This window comes from Moschus berezovskii, chromosome 17 (assembly GCF_049115385.1).
Source record: "Moschus berezovskii isolate FMDL1 chromosome 17, NW_MosBer_1.0, whole genome shotgun sequence".
NCBI classification, from domain to species: domain Eukaryota; kingdom Metazoa; phylum Chordata; class Mammalia; order Artiodactyla; family Moschidae; genus Moschus; species Moschus berezovskii.
In genome coordinates, this window is record NC_142476.1 from 46,388,819 (window position 1) to 46,402,147 (window position 13,329).

General features: G+C 56.1%; 1 protein-coding gene across 4 annotated transcripts in view; it reads left to right on the plus strand.

Moving 5' to 3' along the window:
* The window catches only part of CAMTA1 (calmodulin binding transcription activator 1), a 989,569-nt gene that overhangs the window by 901,498 nt on the left and 74,742 nt on the right, over positions 1-13,329 (plus strand). For all 4 annotated transcript variants that reach the window (XM_088845426.1, XM_088845425.1, XM_088845428.1 and 1 more), the window contains one exon: positions 1,088-1,222. In XM_088845426.1, the coding sequence (XP_088701552.1) occupies positions 1,088-1,222 (135 nt within the window). The remainder of the gene's footprint in view (positions 1-1,087; positions 1,223-13,329) is intronic.

A 13,329-nucleotide genomic window follows, 5' to 3' on the forward strand; every position in this document is an offset into this window, starting at 1 on the left:
CAAGTGGATGAGTTGGTTTTCCCACAGGAAGTGAGCCTACACCACCCATCCTCCCAGGGAAGCCAGAGCCTTCCTCTGTCCTGGGAGCAGCTGACTTGGACAGCTTCCTTCAGGCTAAGCTTCAGAAAACCAAGAGCCCAAACAGTAAAATGATCCCTGGGTGCGTCCTCCCTGGAAACCTGTCCTGGGGAGGCCCCGATCGCTAGTTCCAGACAAGCAGGGCAGACAGCACAGAACTCTGCTGTCTCCCGGTGGGGGTGTGGGGACGAGGCCTGGTGGGATGGTGCAGCCCACACAGCCCCACTGGCCCCCAAGACTTCAACAGCAGCCTCTCCTCCAGAAACAAAGCAGGTCTCTGCCCGAGGCCGGGAGACAGTGAGAACGTCCCATGCGTTACTCAACCAGAAGTTTTCACTGGGCCCTGTGCTGGGGTCACAACAGCTGCTGAGGCCCATAAGGGCCTGTCTTTCCAAAGTTTGATGTCCAGGCATTGAGAGGGAGGTACAAGCTTCCTGCCAGCCCCCAGCCCAGCCCCTACTGGACTCAGAGTAACAGGCACAGACAAAGCCCTTGCCTCCCTCAGGGAGGCAGAACTTCTGAAAATACAAGGCAGGCCATGCTAAGTGAGTCAGGACATGCTTGCAGGAAACGATGACACAGAAATGAGCACAAAGGAACCCAAAGGAAATGCTGGACATAAACCCAACCTCTCCCCCCAGGATGGACTGGAGGGGGAGGACTCAGTCGGCCACGCGGTGGAGGGGAGGACCGTTCATTCACCCATTCATTCATTCATTCAACAAATCTATACTGAGTTCCCAGTCCCTGTCCTCCCGACAGAGCAGGGGAGCAAACAGGCAACGACAAACTAGAGTGATCAAGGGGCAGTGGCTGAGTCCAGCCCCCAGAGAAGCCTTCTAGTAGAAGCAGCGCTGCATTTTGGCCTCAAGGAATGAGCAGGCCCAGGCAGAGCTAATCCATGAGGAGCAGAGGGAAGAGGCTCCTCCAGGCCCTGGGGTAAGATTGGAGTGGGGGGTCCACGCCCCACCCCTACTCCCGCCCTGACTGGTCTTTCTTTTGCTTTCAGCCCATGACACTGGTCTTGTGACCCTACAAGTTGCCTTCAACAACCAGATCATCTCCAACTCGGTGGTGTTTGAGTACAAAGCTCGGGCCCTTCCCACACTCCCGTCCTCCCAGCACGACTGGCTGTCACTGGACGGTAAGAAGGGCGTTCCGGTCACCTTACCAAGCCCCAAGGGAGAGGGACACCCGGGTACCCTGTGCACAAAGTGTGAGAAAGGAGGAAGCACCAGGTGTCCTGACTTCTGCTTGGGGTCCAAGTCTCACCTGGTGAGATTCACCTTAATCTCAGCCTTTCCCTGGGACACAGTGAGTCTGAGCTTGGGCCCAGGGCCTGCCAGGGGATCTGAGCAGCCAGACAAACCCCCAGGTTGCTGAGCCTCTCTGGACAGCCCCGGAGCAGCCAGGGCCAAGCATCCTCTACCGCCCCACCGCCACCCACCCAGGGCAGTTCCTGAAAGCAGAGGGGCTCCTGGTGGCCATCGCCAAGCCCTGAGCCTCTCAGAGGTGAGGCCGGGGAAAGGCAGCCCATGATGGGCTTCTTTCTGATTCCAAGGCTGTACTTCGGGGCTGTGTGTCCAGTGTTTCTGCCTTTTAGAGACCATAAGCCAAACCTTCTTATGGAAACTCTTCCCCACCTATCACTCCTGCATCTAGGCTATTTTTACTTCGGCTTCTGCCCTGTACAGGTTTCCCAAGTGGCACAGTGGTAGAGAACCCGCCTCCCAATGCAGGAGACACAGGTTCAATCCCTGGGTCGGGAAGATACCCTGGAGTAGGAAAGTCAACTCATTCCAGTATTCTTGCCTGAAAAATTCCATGGATAGAGGAGCCTGGCAGGCTACAGTCCATGGGGCTGCAAAAGAGTTTGACACGACTGAGCAACAGCATGCACTGTCCTGTAGAGCACCTGACACAAGCCCAGGATCACCATCAGGGTTGAGGGTGGAGGGCCAGGGAGCCCCCAGTGGCTCCAAGGGAGGAAGCTGGATGTGATGGCCGAGGCTGCTTCTCTAAGAGCAGCTACCCTGCTCCACAGGGGTGGCGGGGGATTGGGGAGGAGGACGCTAAGGTCAGAGACTGCCCTTCCATCCCTGGATGTGCCCAAGGGAAGCTCCGAAATTGGCTGGAGGGCTGAGTTGATGCTCTGGACAGAGACAGAATGGGAAGGATGACTGAACCTGCCCTTAGTATCAGGGCAGCTGCAGAAGTGCCCGTCTATGGGATTCCTTGCTGGAGACCATGCCAACCCAAGGTGTTAGGTCTCGGCTAAGCTCACCCCGGGCCCTCTGTAGGGTCAGTTCCTTAAGTTCCCCTTCCCCATCCACAGCAGCCCTTTGCCTTCTCCCCTCTCAGACCTCCCCTTGCTGCTGGCCGCTGAAGGATCTCTGGGCACGGGTACATGCCTTGGCAGCCTTCCTGAGCCACCCAGGGTGTAAACCTCAGCCTCATCGCAGCCCTGGCCCCAGAAGGGACAGGGTGCCTGGCAGCCACCCCGGCCACTGAACCCTCTGAGCTGTTCCCAAAGGTGGCTTTGGGTCAGCAGGCATCTGCGCCTGGCAGTGGCTTCCTGGGAGCACCAGGCTGGCCTTGGCAGCCACCCTGGCCAAGGCTGCAGCCAGCCGGATGACCTGCAGGATGTAACGGAGAAGGGCAGGGTGATGACCAGGGGCTCCCGTTCAGGAAATCCGGTTTCAGTTTTGCAGAACAAATGGAAAAGGGAACAGGGAACTCTGCAGAGCCCTGGCTCTCCCTCAGCGACCAGGTCACCTCTCCAGGGTGACTGAAGGATGCTGGGACCAGTCAGTGTGGGACCTGCCTGGGAGATGGAGCACTTCAAGTCCAGCCAGGCAGTGCCTCACTTGGAAGCACAAGAAACATCAGCTGCCTCCCCCCCACCCCAGGCCTCCCCGGGGGAAAGACAGAGAGCCAGCTATCCAGGAGAGTGCCTGCAGGGGAAGATGCTATGACAGGAACCATGCGGAAGGGAAGCCACCTTAACTGCTCAGTGAGAAGCACACCCCTGAGTCCTAGGCCAAGCTGGACACCGCTCCTCAGCAGGCCCCCTGCAGGGACTTGGAGCTCTGACCTCCCTAGGCCTCCGGTTGAAATAAACATCCCCCAGCCCCTGGCAGAATACACAGGAGAGATGACAGGAGTGGGGCGGGGAGAAGGCAGGACCACCCCCAGACAGAGAGTAGATGGGGGCCTGGAAGGACCCCGTGAATCTCCTTCCCTTTAGGCTTGACCAGGCATCCTTTCAGTAGTGGGAGGCGAAAAGGGTCCAGAGCACAGGAACCATGAGACCCCCCACTCTGCCAGGGTAGAGGAGTAAAACGTCCTTCTCCTAGTCCTCCGCCCCCTTCAGTGAATACAAGTGACTTAGCCACCCCCATTTATCCAGCCTGATAAATAATAACGAGGGTGGGGCGTCGGGGGGCAGCCACAGCGCCCGGGGCATAATCCTCCCAGAGGATTATGAGAGGACGGCTGGGACAGCCCAGAGGGTGGAGGTCCCCAGGGCTCTGGCCAGCCCTATGACCGGCACTGGAGAAGTGTGTCGCAGAAGATGTCGCAGCGGCCAGGCTGTCTGAAGCCTTCCTCTCGGCTCCCCTCCCCTCGGGTTCCGCAGCTCCTCGGCTCAGTCCCTCCCGCCCCCACGGTTACCGGGCAGATTCGCAGTTAGAGCCGCGGGGGCGTGCGGGCGCGCGCGCGCGGCGGCGGAACGGGAGGGGGCGCGGGGACAGCAGCGCCTGGCAACCTGGGGCGCGGCTGCGTGCACACACAGACGCACACACACGCGTGCACACACGCACGCTTGCACGCCCGGCGCAGCTGCAATGCAGTGGCCCTGCGCGAAGCGGCGGGCAAGCTGCGCCCGCGCCCGCCCCGCGGACTGCGGCACCGCTCGGCCCTCGCCCGCTGCGGGGAGAGAGCGGGGACGCGCGGCCAGGGCTGCGCGCTCCCGTGCCGGCGGCCGCCTCTGGCTGCGCGCGTTTCCAGCCCCCGCCCCCTGTCCGTTGCCCAGCTCGCGACCCTGGGGGCGCTCTTTGCCCCTCCCCCATCCCAGAGAGGGAGAGTTGTTTGGGAAGAGAATTTCTGCTGTCGTTTGTTTAAAATATCGATTTGCTTGCCAAACTGAAGACTGGGTGGGGGACGCGGACACGGAATCCGCGCGCTTAGCGGCCGCAGCTGGGGCGCAGCCTTTGTCTGAGCAGCCAGAGCGGGTGGGAGGCGATCGTCCTCGCAGGGGGTCATCTGCGCAGGGGCTCTGCGTCCCCCAGATCTCAGCTGGATACAGCCATCCAAGCGGAGACGGCGCTGGAAACGGGGGAGGGGGAGAACCGGGAAGAGCTGCAGCCGCCGGCATCTATGCGCTCCAAGCCGACTTTGGGGAGCGCAGCCCCTGGGGTCGCGGGCTCTGCATCAATTCCCCCAGACCTAGGGGCCTCCACCCCCGCCAACCCCTGCCTCGCACTGTGAGCTCTAGGTGGGGGGCACAGGCTCTGTGTGCCTGGTCCCCCTGCCTAGTACATGCTGGCAGATTGCGGGCCACAGTTCCTATCTGTCTTAGGGATGATTGTGTGAATGAATGAAGTGCCACGGGAAACATCAAGAGAGCTGCATCCAGCCCGGTGTTCAGGAAGGCTTCCCGGAGGAAGTGTCTCTTCCGCTGAGATCTCCAGCTTGAGCAGGCAGCAGCCAGGCTAAGAGGAATGGGAAAGAGCCTCCCTTGCGGGAGGGAGCAGCAAGGGTCCTAGGAGATGCAACAGTCGCTTCCTTTACCCAAGGCGCTCAGGGAGCTACCAGTTTCATCATTTCTTCTCCCAGACGTTCAGATTCAGAGCAAATTTCCACAGGTTGCTTGCATCAAGACCCCAGGGTGGTCTGGGGCAGGCCAGCCGTGCATTTGGGGAGCAATGGGGCCTCTTCCAGGCTAGACGCAGTCAAGCAGCCAGTTTACCCTGGAGACCGTTTCTGGAAGTGTCACTCCTGCCTGCCTCGGGTCCTGTGGAGACAGCCAGGGCTCTGCTGAGTGTGGGGAGGAGGCACTGTGTGTTTAGATGGCCTCTGCTGGGCCTGTGTTTGCAAAAAAGCATAAATCCAGGTGGCTTGATCCTGCAGCTCTAGAACCGAGGGGATGGGGCTCACATCTGGCCAAGGGCCCTGGGACACCTTTAAGTAACCCCGTCCCTGGAAGAGGTGAGTGAAAGTTCGGGGTGCCTGGTTCTCTCCTCTGCAACCAGCTGATGTTCCCCAAGGCCCTGGCCCCACACCCACCTGCTGGGCCCCTCTCCAAACCCCACTAAGCAGCTTATTCTTAGACTCTATTTTCAATTGTCTCTGGGTGGCTGAGCCTCCTGCCCGGGTGAGAGGATTGAAGGGAGGCACGGATGCAGCTTTCTTGGGTTCAGCTGGCCAGCCATCTGGGCAGGTCTCTTGCTGACCTTCAGTAGGGGAAGAACCTTGTCATCTGAGGCAGAGCAGTGAGCAGTAGCTCTCATTTCATCACCTAGGGGCCTGCTTCGGGGGCAGGGCGGACAGCCTGGCAACTTGTGATCCAGGTCACCAGGCTCAGAGTAGAGTACCCAGTAAGCCAGCCTCTGGGGCAGCCAGGCTCCAGATTAGAAGTGTGGAAGATGGGAGCCTTGCCCTCCTCTATGGAGGTGGAGAGAAGAAAAAGCAGGATTTGGTCTCCCTGTTTGGCCTTCTGTGACCAAACCTTAACTGTTATTAGAAGATTTGTAGCTGGGATGGTCCCCAGCTCTGTCCACCTCACCTCACCTCCAAGCTGCCTGTCCCTGGCCTGTGGCCATGCTCCTGCCAGCCTCTCCCCTGCCGGCTGGTTTCTAATAGCAGCCTCCACCCACCAGGAGTGGGAGACCACACACTGACCCTGAGGTCAGAGACAGCCCAGTGGCAACAGGAGGGGCCATTCCAGCTGTGAGTCTGGCCCCAGGAAGCTTCTGGATGCTTCCTGCCCCCATGGGGACACTCCAGGGCTCTCTGATGTGTGTACCTTGCTGGCTCCTCCTGGCCTGGCTCCCTCCCTCCCTCCTGCAGATTCCCCAACCCACCTCCCAGCCACCCTTATCAGAAAACACATCACTTCTACCAGATGATGGGGGGCAGGGGAGGAGCATGGGGTAAGTAATCTAGTTGTAACTAATTTGAAAGGCCACTGTTTTTACTAAAACAAAGGTTTGTTTCATGGAGTAGAATACAAAATTCAGGAGAGTCTTTCAGATCCGACAGAGCATCTGTGAATGGTCTTGACTTTGGAGAGTGCCTGAATTACAGGCTGAGTTGGTGCCCAAGGTGGGTCCATGCCCTCCTCCTCTGGGAGCACTCTGCACAAACTTCAGAGGCTTGGACACAGGGATCTGCTCTGTAAGTAAGAAGAAGCACTGCCTAGAATCTTCTGGCATTCACCTACACTGGGGTCTGGGGTGTGCCAACATGGGTTAGCTCTCGGGTCTCTGGGTATTTCTTTGCACAGCAGAGACCTAATAGATAAGATGGCAGTGGCAGAAAGAAGCTGGTGTGAGCCAGTCTTACACTGGGTCTTGAAGCTGAGCGGCCGGAAGGACCTCTGGTCTGAGCTGCAGCTGCCCAGTCAGGACCTCGCTCCCTCCTCCTCATCATCAGTGTTCTGTTCTCTGTGGGGTCCGCGCCATTACAGACTGGGGTGGGTATCTGTCCTTAGCCTTCCTTAGGCAGAAACCAAGGGGCCTGGTGCTCAGATGTTCCCAGGGGATGTGATCTCCCGCGGTTTATGGCCCAGCCCCACCGAATGGATCTGTGTGGAGCTCTCTGTGCAGCAGGGATGGGTCACCTTGGGGCTGGGCCTCAGCCGCCTCCCTGCAGCAGTGACGAATGATGCCCTGCAGAGAACCGGCAAGCCCAGCATCTGCAGAGGCCAGGGAGGCAGTCTCCGCATCCTTGTCCTGGCTGTTGGGCAGGAAACAGAGTAAAACCCATGGGTGAAGCCCTGGAGCTCGGGCAGACATGGCCACTCTCACAGGGTCAGCTTCCGAGCCATCTGGGGGAGAGGGGTGGCGGGGCATAGGTGGCTCATCCTGAGGCCTGAAGGAGGGAGGCTTGACCCCTGATGGCCAACATCAACCAACTTATCCTTGACCGTTGCATGAGGTTCTCATTGATACCATAATAAATGGCCACAGACTTGGGGACTTAAAACACAAACATAGTCTCTTGAATTCTAGAGGCTGGAAGTTCAAAGTCAAGGTGTCAGCAGGGTCACACTCCCTGAAGGCTGTAAGGGAGAATCCTTCTTACCTCTTCCAGCTTCAGGTGGCCACCAGCAATCCTTGGCGCTCTTTGGCTGGTAGCAACATAACTCTAACCACTGCCTCCATCATCAGATGGCATCTTCTTTCTCTGTATCTGTGTCTCTATTTTCTCCTTTTACAAGGACACCCATCTTTTTTATTAGGGCCCCACCCAGTCCAGTGAAGCTGTCTTAACTAGTTGGATCTGTTATTAACTAATTTGCTATTGTTTAGTCGTTAAGTCATGTCTGCAACTCTTTGCAACCCCATGGACTGCAGCCCACCAGGCTCTGTCCATGGGATTTCCCAGGCAAGAATACTGGAGTGGGTTGCCATTTCCTTCTCCAGGGGATCTTCCTGACCCAAGGATCAAACCCACATCTCCTGCATTGGCAGGGAGACTCTCTACCACTGAGCCACCTGGGTAGCCCACTACCACCTCGACTCAGCCCCAAATATCAGGCTTCTGGCCTCTCGTCTTGCCTCCTTCCACGAAGGTCGTTCCTTCTTGCATCGCCAGGCACTGCTCAGACTCCAGGGGCCCTTTTATTTCCTGGAGTTTACATTCAGAGGAGGGAGAAAAATAACAGACACACACAGAGGAAATGTCAGCGCATTTACAATGGGTGGCCACCTGGTAGAGGGCGGCCAGGGTGGCTGCTGGAGGTTAGGAGCCAGCAGAAGCCCCTCCGGGAAGATGCTGCGACAGGAAGAAGCCAGCTAGGCTGAGATCCTGGGAAGGACATCCCAGGTAGAGGGAACCACAGGAATAAAATCACCTGGTGAGCTGCGGGAGTTGAGGGGGCCGTGCTGGTGAACAGAGTTAAGGGGAGGCACAGCAGAATGAGAAGGGACCAGGCCTGGGAGAGGGGCGGCCATCAACCAAGGCAGGGAGCTGGGACTTCATCTTGAGGACAGCGGGGGAGGGGGGGTTATAAGGAGGTGAGGGGACACGCTCAGGTCTGTTTTCAGGATCCCTGATGCCCCCAGCAGCTGGAGCATTAATTGTGACTTCACCCGCAGAGAATCCAACCCAGAGGCTCTGCATCTATGCAGGCAAGGGATGAGGGTGGCTCCAGTGAGGCTGGATGATAAGTCACGGGAAACACAGTTTGGAGACATTTTGAGGGTAGAGCCAAGGGCCCTGCTGATGATTTGAACATGGAGGATGAGAAGGAGAAGGATATGTGTTGCCTAGATTTGGAGCTTAAACAACGGGGGTTGAGGACTCAGGGAGTCACTTCCTGAGCTGGAGGATTTTGCAGAAGCAGTGAAGTGGAAGAGAGGGGACTCTTGAGTGGGTTTTGGTCACATTATGTTTGACAGGCTGTTAGAGTCACCAGGCAAATCATTGGGTTTGAAAGTCTGCAGGCCAGGGAAGGGTCCAGAATGGAGATAAACTTTAGATGTCATCAGCTGAGCAACGGAGTTTAAAGTCATGGGTCTGGGTGCAGGCAGTGAAAGTCTTTCAGTTGTGTTTGACTGTTTGCAACCCCATGAACTATACAGTCCATAGAATTCTCCGGCCAGAATACTGGAGTGGGTAGCCTTTCCTCTCTATCTTCCCAACCCAGGGATAGAACCCAGGTCTCCCACATTGCTGGTGGATTCTTTACCAGCTGAGCCATAATGGAAGCCTGGGTCTGGGGTGCAGTTGGCCATGAAGGAGGGTGGATAAAGGACAGGAGAGGACATAGGGCCAAACAGGGGCACCCCCAGTATTTTTTTTTTTTTTTTTTTTTGCTGTGAGGCATTTGGGATTTAGTTCCCTAACCAGAGATCGAACCCATTCCCCTGTATTGGAAGTGCGGACTCTTAACCACTGGACCTCCAAGGAAGTTGGATGTCAAGTGGAAAAGCTGCTGGCAAAGGGGTGAGAAGAAACACCCAACAAGACAGGAGGAAAACAGGGAGGATGTGACCACAGGGAGACCAGGAGAAGAGGGTGTCTGGAGAAAATAGAAGTGGCAACCTGTCAATGCCAGGAGTAGGGGAGCCGGGCATTCCAGGCCAAGCAAACCACATACGGAAAGACCCCAAGGCAGGAGGGAGCTCCTTGAGATTACAGAACCCAGAGAAGTGGCTGAAAACTCCAGGAGCCTGTCTCTGAGCTCGGAGCCCTGGCTTTCCCTGCGCTGGGACAGGACAGGAAAGACCTGGCCCAGGAGACCTTGTGCCCCCACCTCTCCTCACGCTGCAAGAGAAAAGACCCCAGGCCCTGCCTTTCCTGTCCTGCCCTCTGGTGTTGGCCCAGCAAACCAGCACACAGGTCTGTGGCCCCTGGGATGTCTTCCGGACTCAGGGAAGCACGCACACCTGCTCGAGTCCCAGGGACTGACTCCCTCGCAGTCAGTCTCCACTGGGGTATGGGAATGGAGGCAAATCCTAAAGCAGGGACAGAATGAGACTCACCCCCAACTGGCGACTGGCGTGTGGATGCCAGACCCGGTGGAGACGCCTCTCTGCCCCGACCACTTGTGGCTGGAATGCAGGAATCCTGTAGGTGGGCCTGATGGCTGCTCCTCAGGCCTGCTCAGGCAGCAGCACGCTTGATCCTAAATCCATTACATCAGACTCCTGTTATCAAACCACATCATTTGGACAAGGGTCAGCTCTGCTCCAGGGGGCCTAAACTCAAAGAAAGACCTCTTGGCAAAACTGGGATCCCAGAAAGACCAGAAGACCTAGGGATGTGGCCAGTTCAGGCCAGGGTTTTGCAGGCTTCCTTCGCCTTTCCTGGGATCCGGCTCCCAGAATGAACCTCCCTGGGAAAGACTGGAGGTACTGATCTGCTGACTCAGCAGTAGGAACCATGGTCCTGAGATGGGGAGGCCCAGGACAGCATCTGTCAGCAAATAGAAGAGGCTGAGGGTGGAGTGGGCACTGGTGCAGCCTCTGGGAGGAAGCCAGGTCCTGGAGTCCAGGAGCTGAGTGAGATGAGACCCCAGCCTCCCCCACAAGCCTTCCAGCTCCTCACAGGACTGAAAAGGCAAAATGGCCTCTGGCTGGGGCCCTGCATAAGGTCTCTCCTTTAAAAACTCCTAAAAATACACGTTTCTGATCCCTTCCAAGCAGCCCAGTGACAGTCCTTGTCTCCTGCCTCTGTGAAAACAGGACTTTCAGAATAGTCTGACAGGATAGAGACCAGTTTTCTCCATTGCCAACATGCTCCACTCGTGAACTCAAAGTCCTTTGTTCGAGGGAAAAAGGGACAGGCAGGCATGTGTCAGATGTTCCGTATTTAATAACAGGAGAGATTTTAAAAAATCCATGGCAGAGTGGACACACCAAAAACAGAATCTTCAAGAGACAGAACTTGAAAGAAGCTGTTATCACATCCTCCAACTTCCTCATCCTCATGGAAGGAATCTGGTCCCCCAGAAGAGCAGTGATTGGCCACAAATCACTGTTGAATAGGACAGACGTCCTCCTGACTCTAGATCAGCGTGCCCAGCTTCCCCCACCCACTTCCCCTTCTCCATCCCACAGCCAGACTCACAGACTCCAGGCGCTGCGATACAGGGCAGGTGAGAAACCAACTGGCCGAGGCCCTGGGCCAATTCTGACATCGGCAGATGGAAAGGGCTCCCGAGTGTCCTTTCTCCTGTCCGGGTCTGAGATGTCTCCTCAGCCCATTCAGTGGTGCTGCTGATGTCTTGTGTCACGTCAGAGGCACCAAAGCTGCATCCCTGGGTTTTGAGACGTGAAGGAGAGCTGACAGACCAGCCACATGACTGTCTCTTTCTGCAAAACCTGCCTCTTGGCACAGAGCTGTCCAGCCAGGGGTTACGGTAACTGACATCCATGTGCCACCAACTGCCAGGCCCTATCCATGAAGCATTTATGTGTACTAACTCACTCAGACTTCCCAATGACCTACAAAGTTTCCCTGGAGAAGGAAATGGCAACCCACTCCAGTATTCTTGCCTGGACAATCCCACGGACAGAGGAACCTGGCGGGCCACTGTCCATTGGGTCACAAAGAGATGGACATAACTTAGCCACTAAGCAACAAAACAACAACAAAGTCCCCATTGTATAGATGAGGACACTTAGATATGCAGTGAGCAGGTGATGCAGAAAGAATCATACTCAGGAGGTCTGACCCCATCCATCTGCTCTTGTTTTTTTTCTCGGATCAACCCTCCTTTTATTTTTCATCTTTTTAACTTTATTTTGTATTGGAGTAGAGCCAGTTATGGGGCTTCCCAGGTGGTGCTAGTGGTAAAGAACTTGCCTGCCAATGTAGGAGACGTAAGAGACCTGGGTTCAATTCCTGGGTAGGGAAGATCCCCTGGAGAAGGCAATGGCAGCCCACTCTAGTACTCTTGCATGGAGAATCCCATGGACAGAGGAGCTTGGGGGGCTACAGTCCACAGGGTCGCAGACTTGGACGTGACTGAAGCAACTTAGCACACACAGTCGATTAATAATGTGATAGTTTCAGGTGCGCAACAAAAGCAAAGGGACTCAGCCACACAAATACACGAATCCATTCTCCCCTGACTCCCCTCCAGACTGCCACATGACACTGAGCAGAGTTCCCTGTGCTGTACAGATCCTTGTTGCTTATCTGTTTTAAATATAGCAGTGCCTACATGTGGCTCTCAACCCACCCATCTGCTCTTGACCTCATCACAATGGGAGTCTTCCTCTGGCCTCTTCTCCCTGCTGTATTTGTGCTGCATCTGCCAGCGGCCTGCAAAGCTGGAAACATCCTTTGTTTCTGCTTCTTTCTTCCCCACGATCCCCAGTCTATCAAGCCAATAAGTTTGTAAGTGAACACCTTTAAAACCCACAGGGCTTCCTCCTCCCATTTTCTGTTTCTTTGCCATTTTTATATTGCAGGCCTTTAGCATCACATCCCTGGGGCTGAAGCCTCTCCCTTGGGAGGGCTCCATTCCTGGGGCCACTTTCTCCACCACCACCCCCATCCATGCTGCATCTCACTGATGCTTTCAGAAAAGATTGACAGGCACCTTCTGTGTGACAGGCGTGGTGCAAGGTGCTGTCCCCTGGGAAGGAAAGACCTGAAAACTGGTGACTGTAGCCCAGTGCCGCATGATGAGTTAGAGACTGGAGGCAAGGCAGCCAGCAGCCCCTGCGGGGAGGGGCGTGGCCGTCTGGGAAGGTCGGGGTCAATCCTGACTCTGCAGTCTGGCCCCAAGACCCTTCCTAAGCTGACTTCAGCCTGTCTTTCTTGCCTCATCTTCAGCTGTCCCACCTCTCCCCCTGCACAAGGCTCTCCCCTCCTCTCTACCAAAATACCCAGACTTCCCCAAACATAATGTACTGTTTCTCACCTCTGGGCCTTCACACAGGCTCTTCCCTTTGGCCCCTCAGAGACTGTTTCCCCTGTGGTCACTTTAAAGAACTCTGGCTCTATTGAAAATTTCTCCTCTAAAGGCCTATCTGCTCTGAAGGCTGACTTCCCCTCCCCTTGTCCCCCTGCCCCCCAACTCAGGATGCCTTCTTTTTATTTGGCTTTCCCACTACCATTTGTAAATTCCTCCCCTAGCAATTCTTTCTTTGTTATCATTTATTCACTAACTGGTGCTGGAACCCCCACTGGGTGCCAGATACTGGGCCAGGGCTTGAATCGGAACAATGGAATGGATGGACAAGGGCAGATGAGGTCCCTGTGAGGAAAAAAGTCAGACCTGACCACCAAGCCTCTGTACAAGCAAGCCTGTGGGGCATTTGTGATGGAGGGTCAGGAGGAGATATGTGTGGGTGGGGGACTTTTTGAAGAAGTCACCCCTGATCTGAGACCTGAGGGAGGAGCAGAAGTTAACTCCATGAAGAGGGAGGGAAAAACACAGGGAACAGCCAGCCCTGTGGTGGGAAGGAGCTTTGTAGGAAGCATCTGAGGGCTGGGGAGGTGGAGAGGGAGTGGGGATCAGACCAGACAGGTTAGAGGGACCCCCAGGTATCAGCCAGGATGAGAAATACT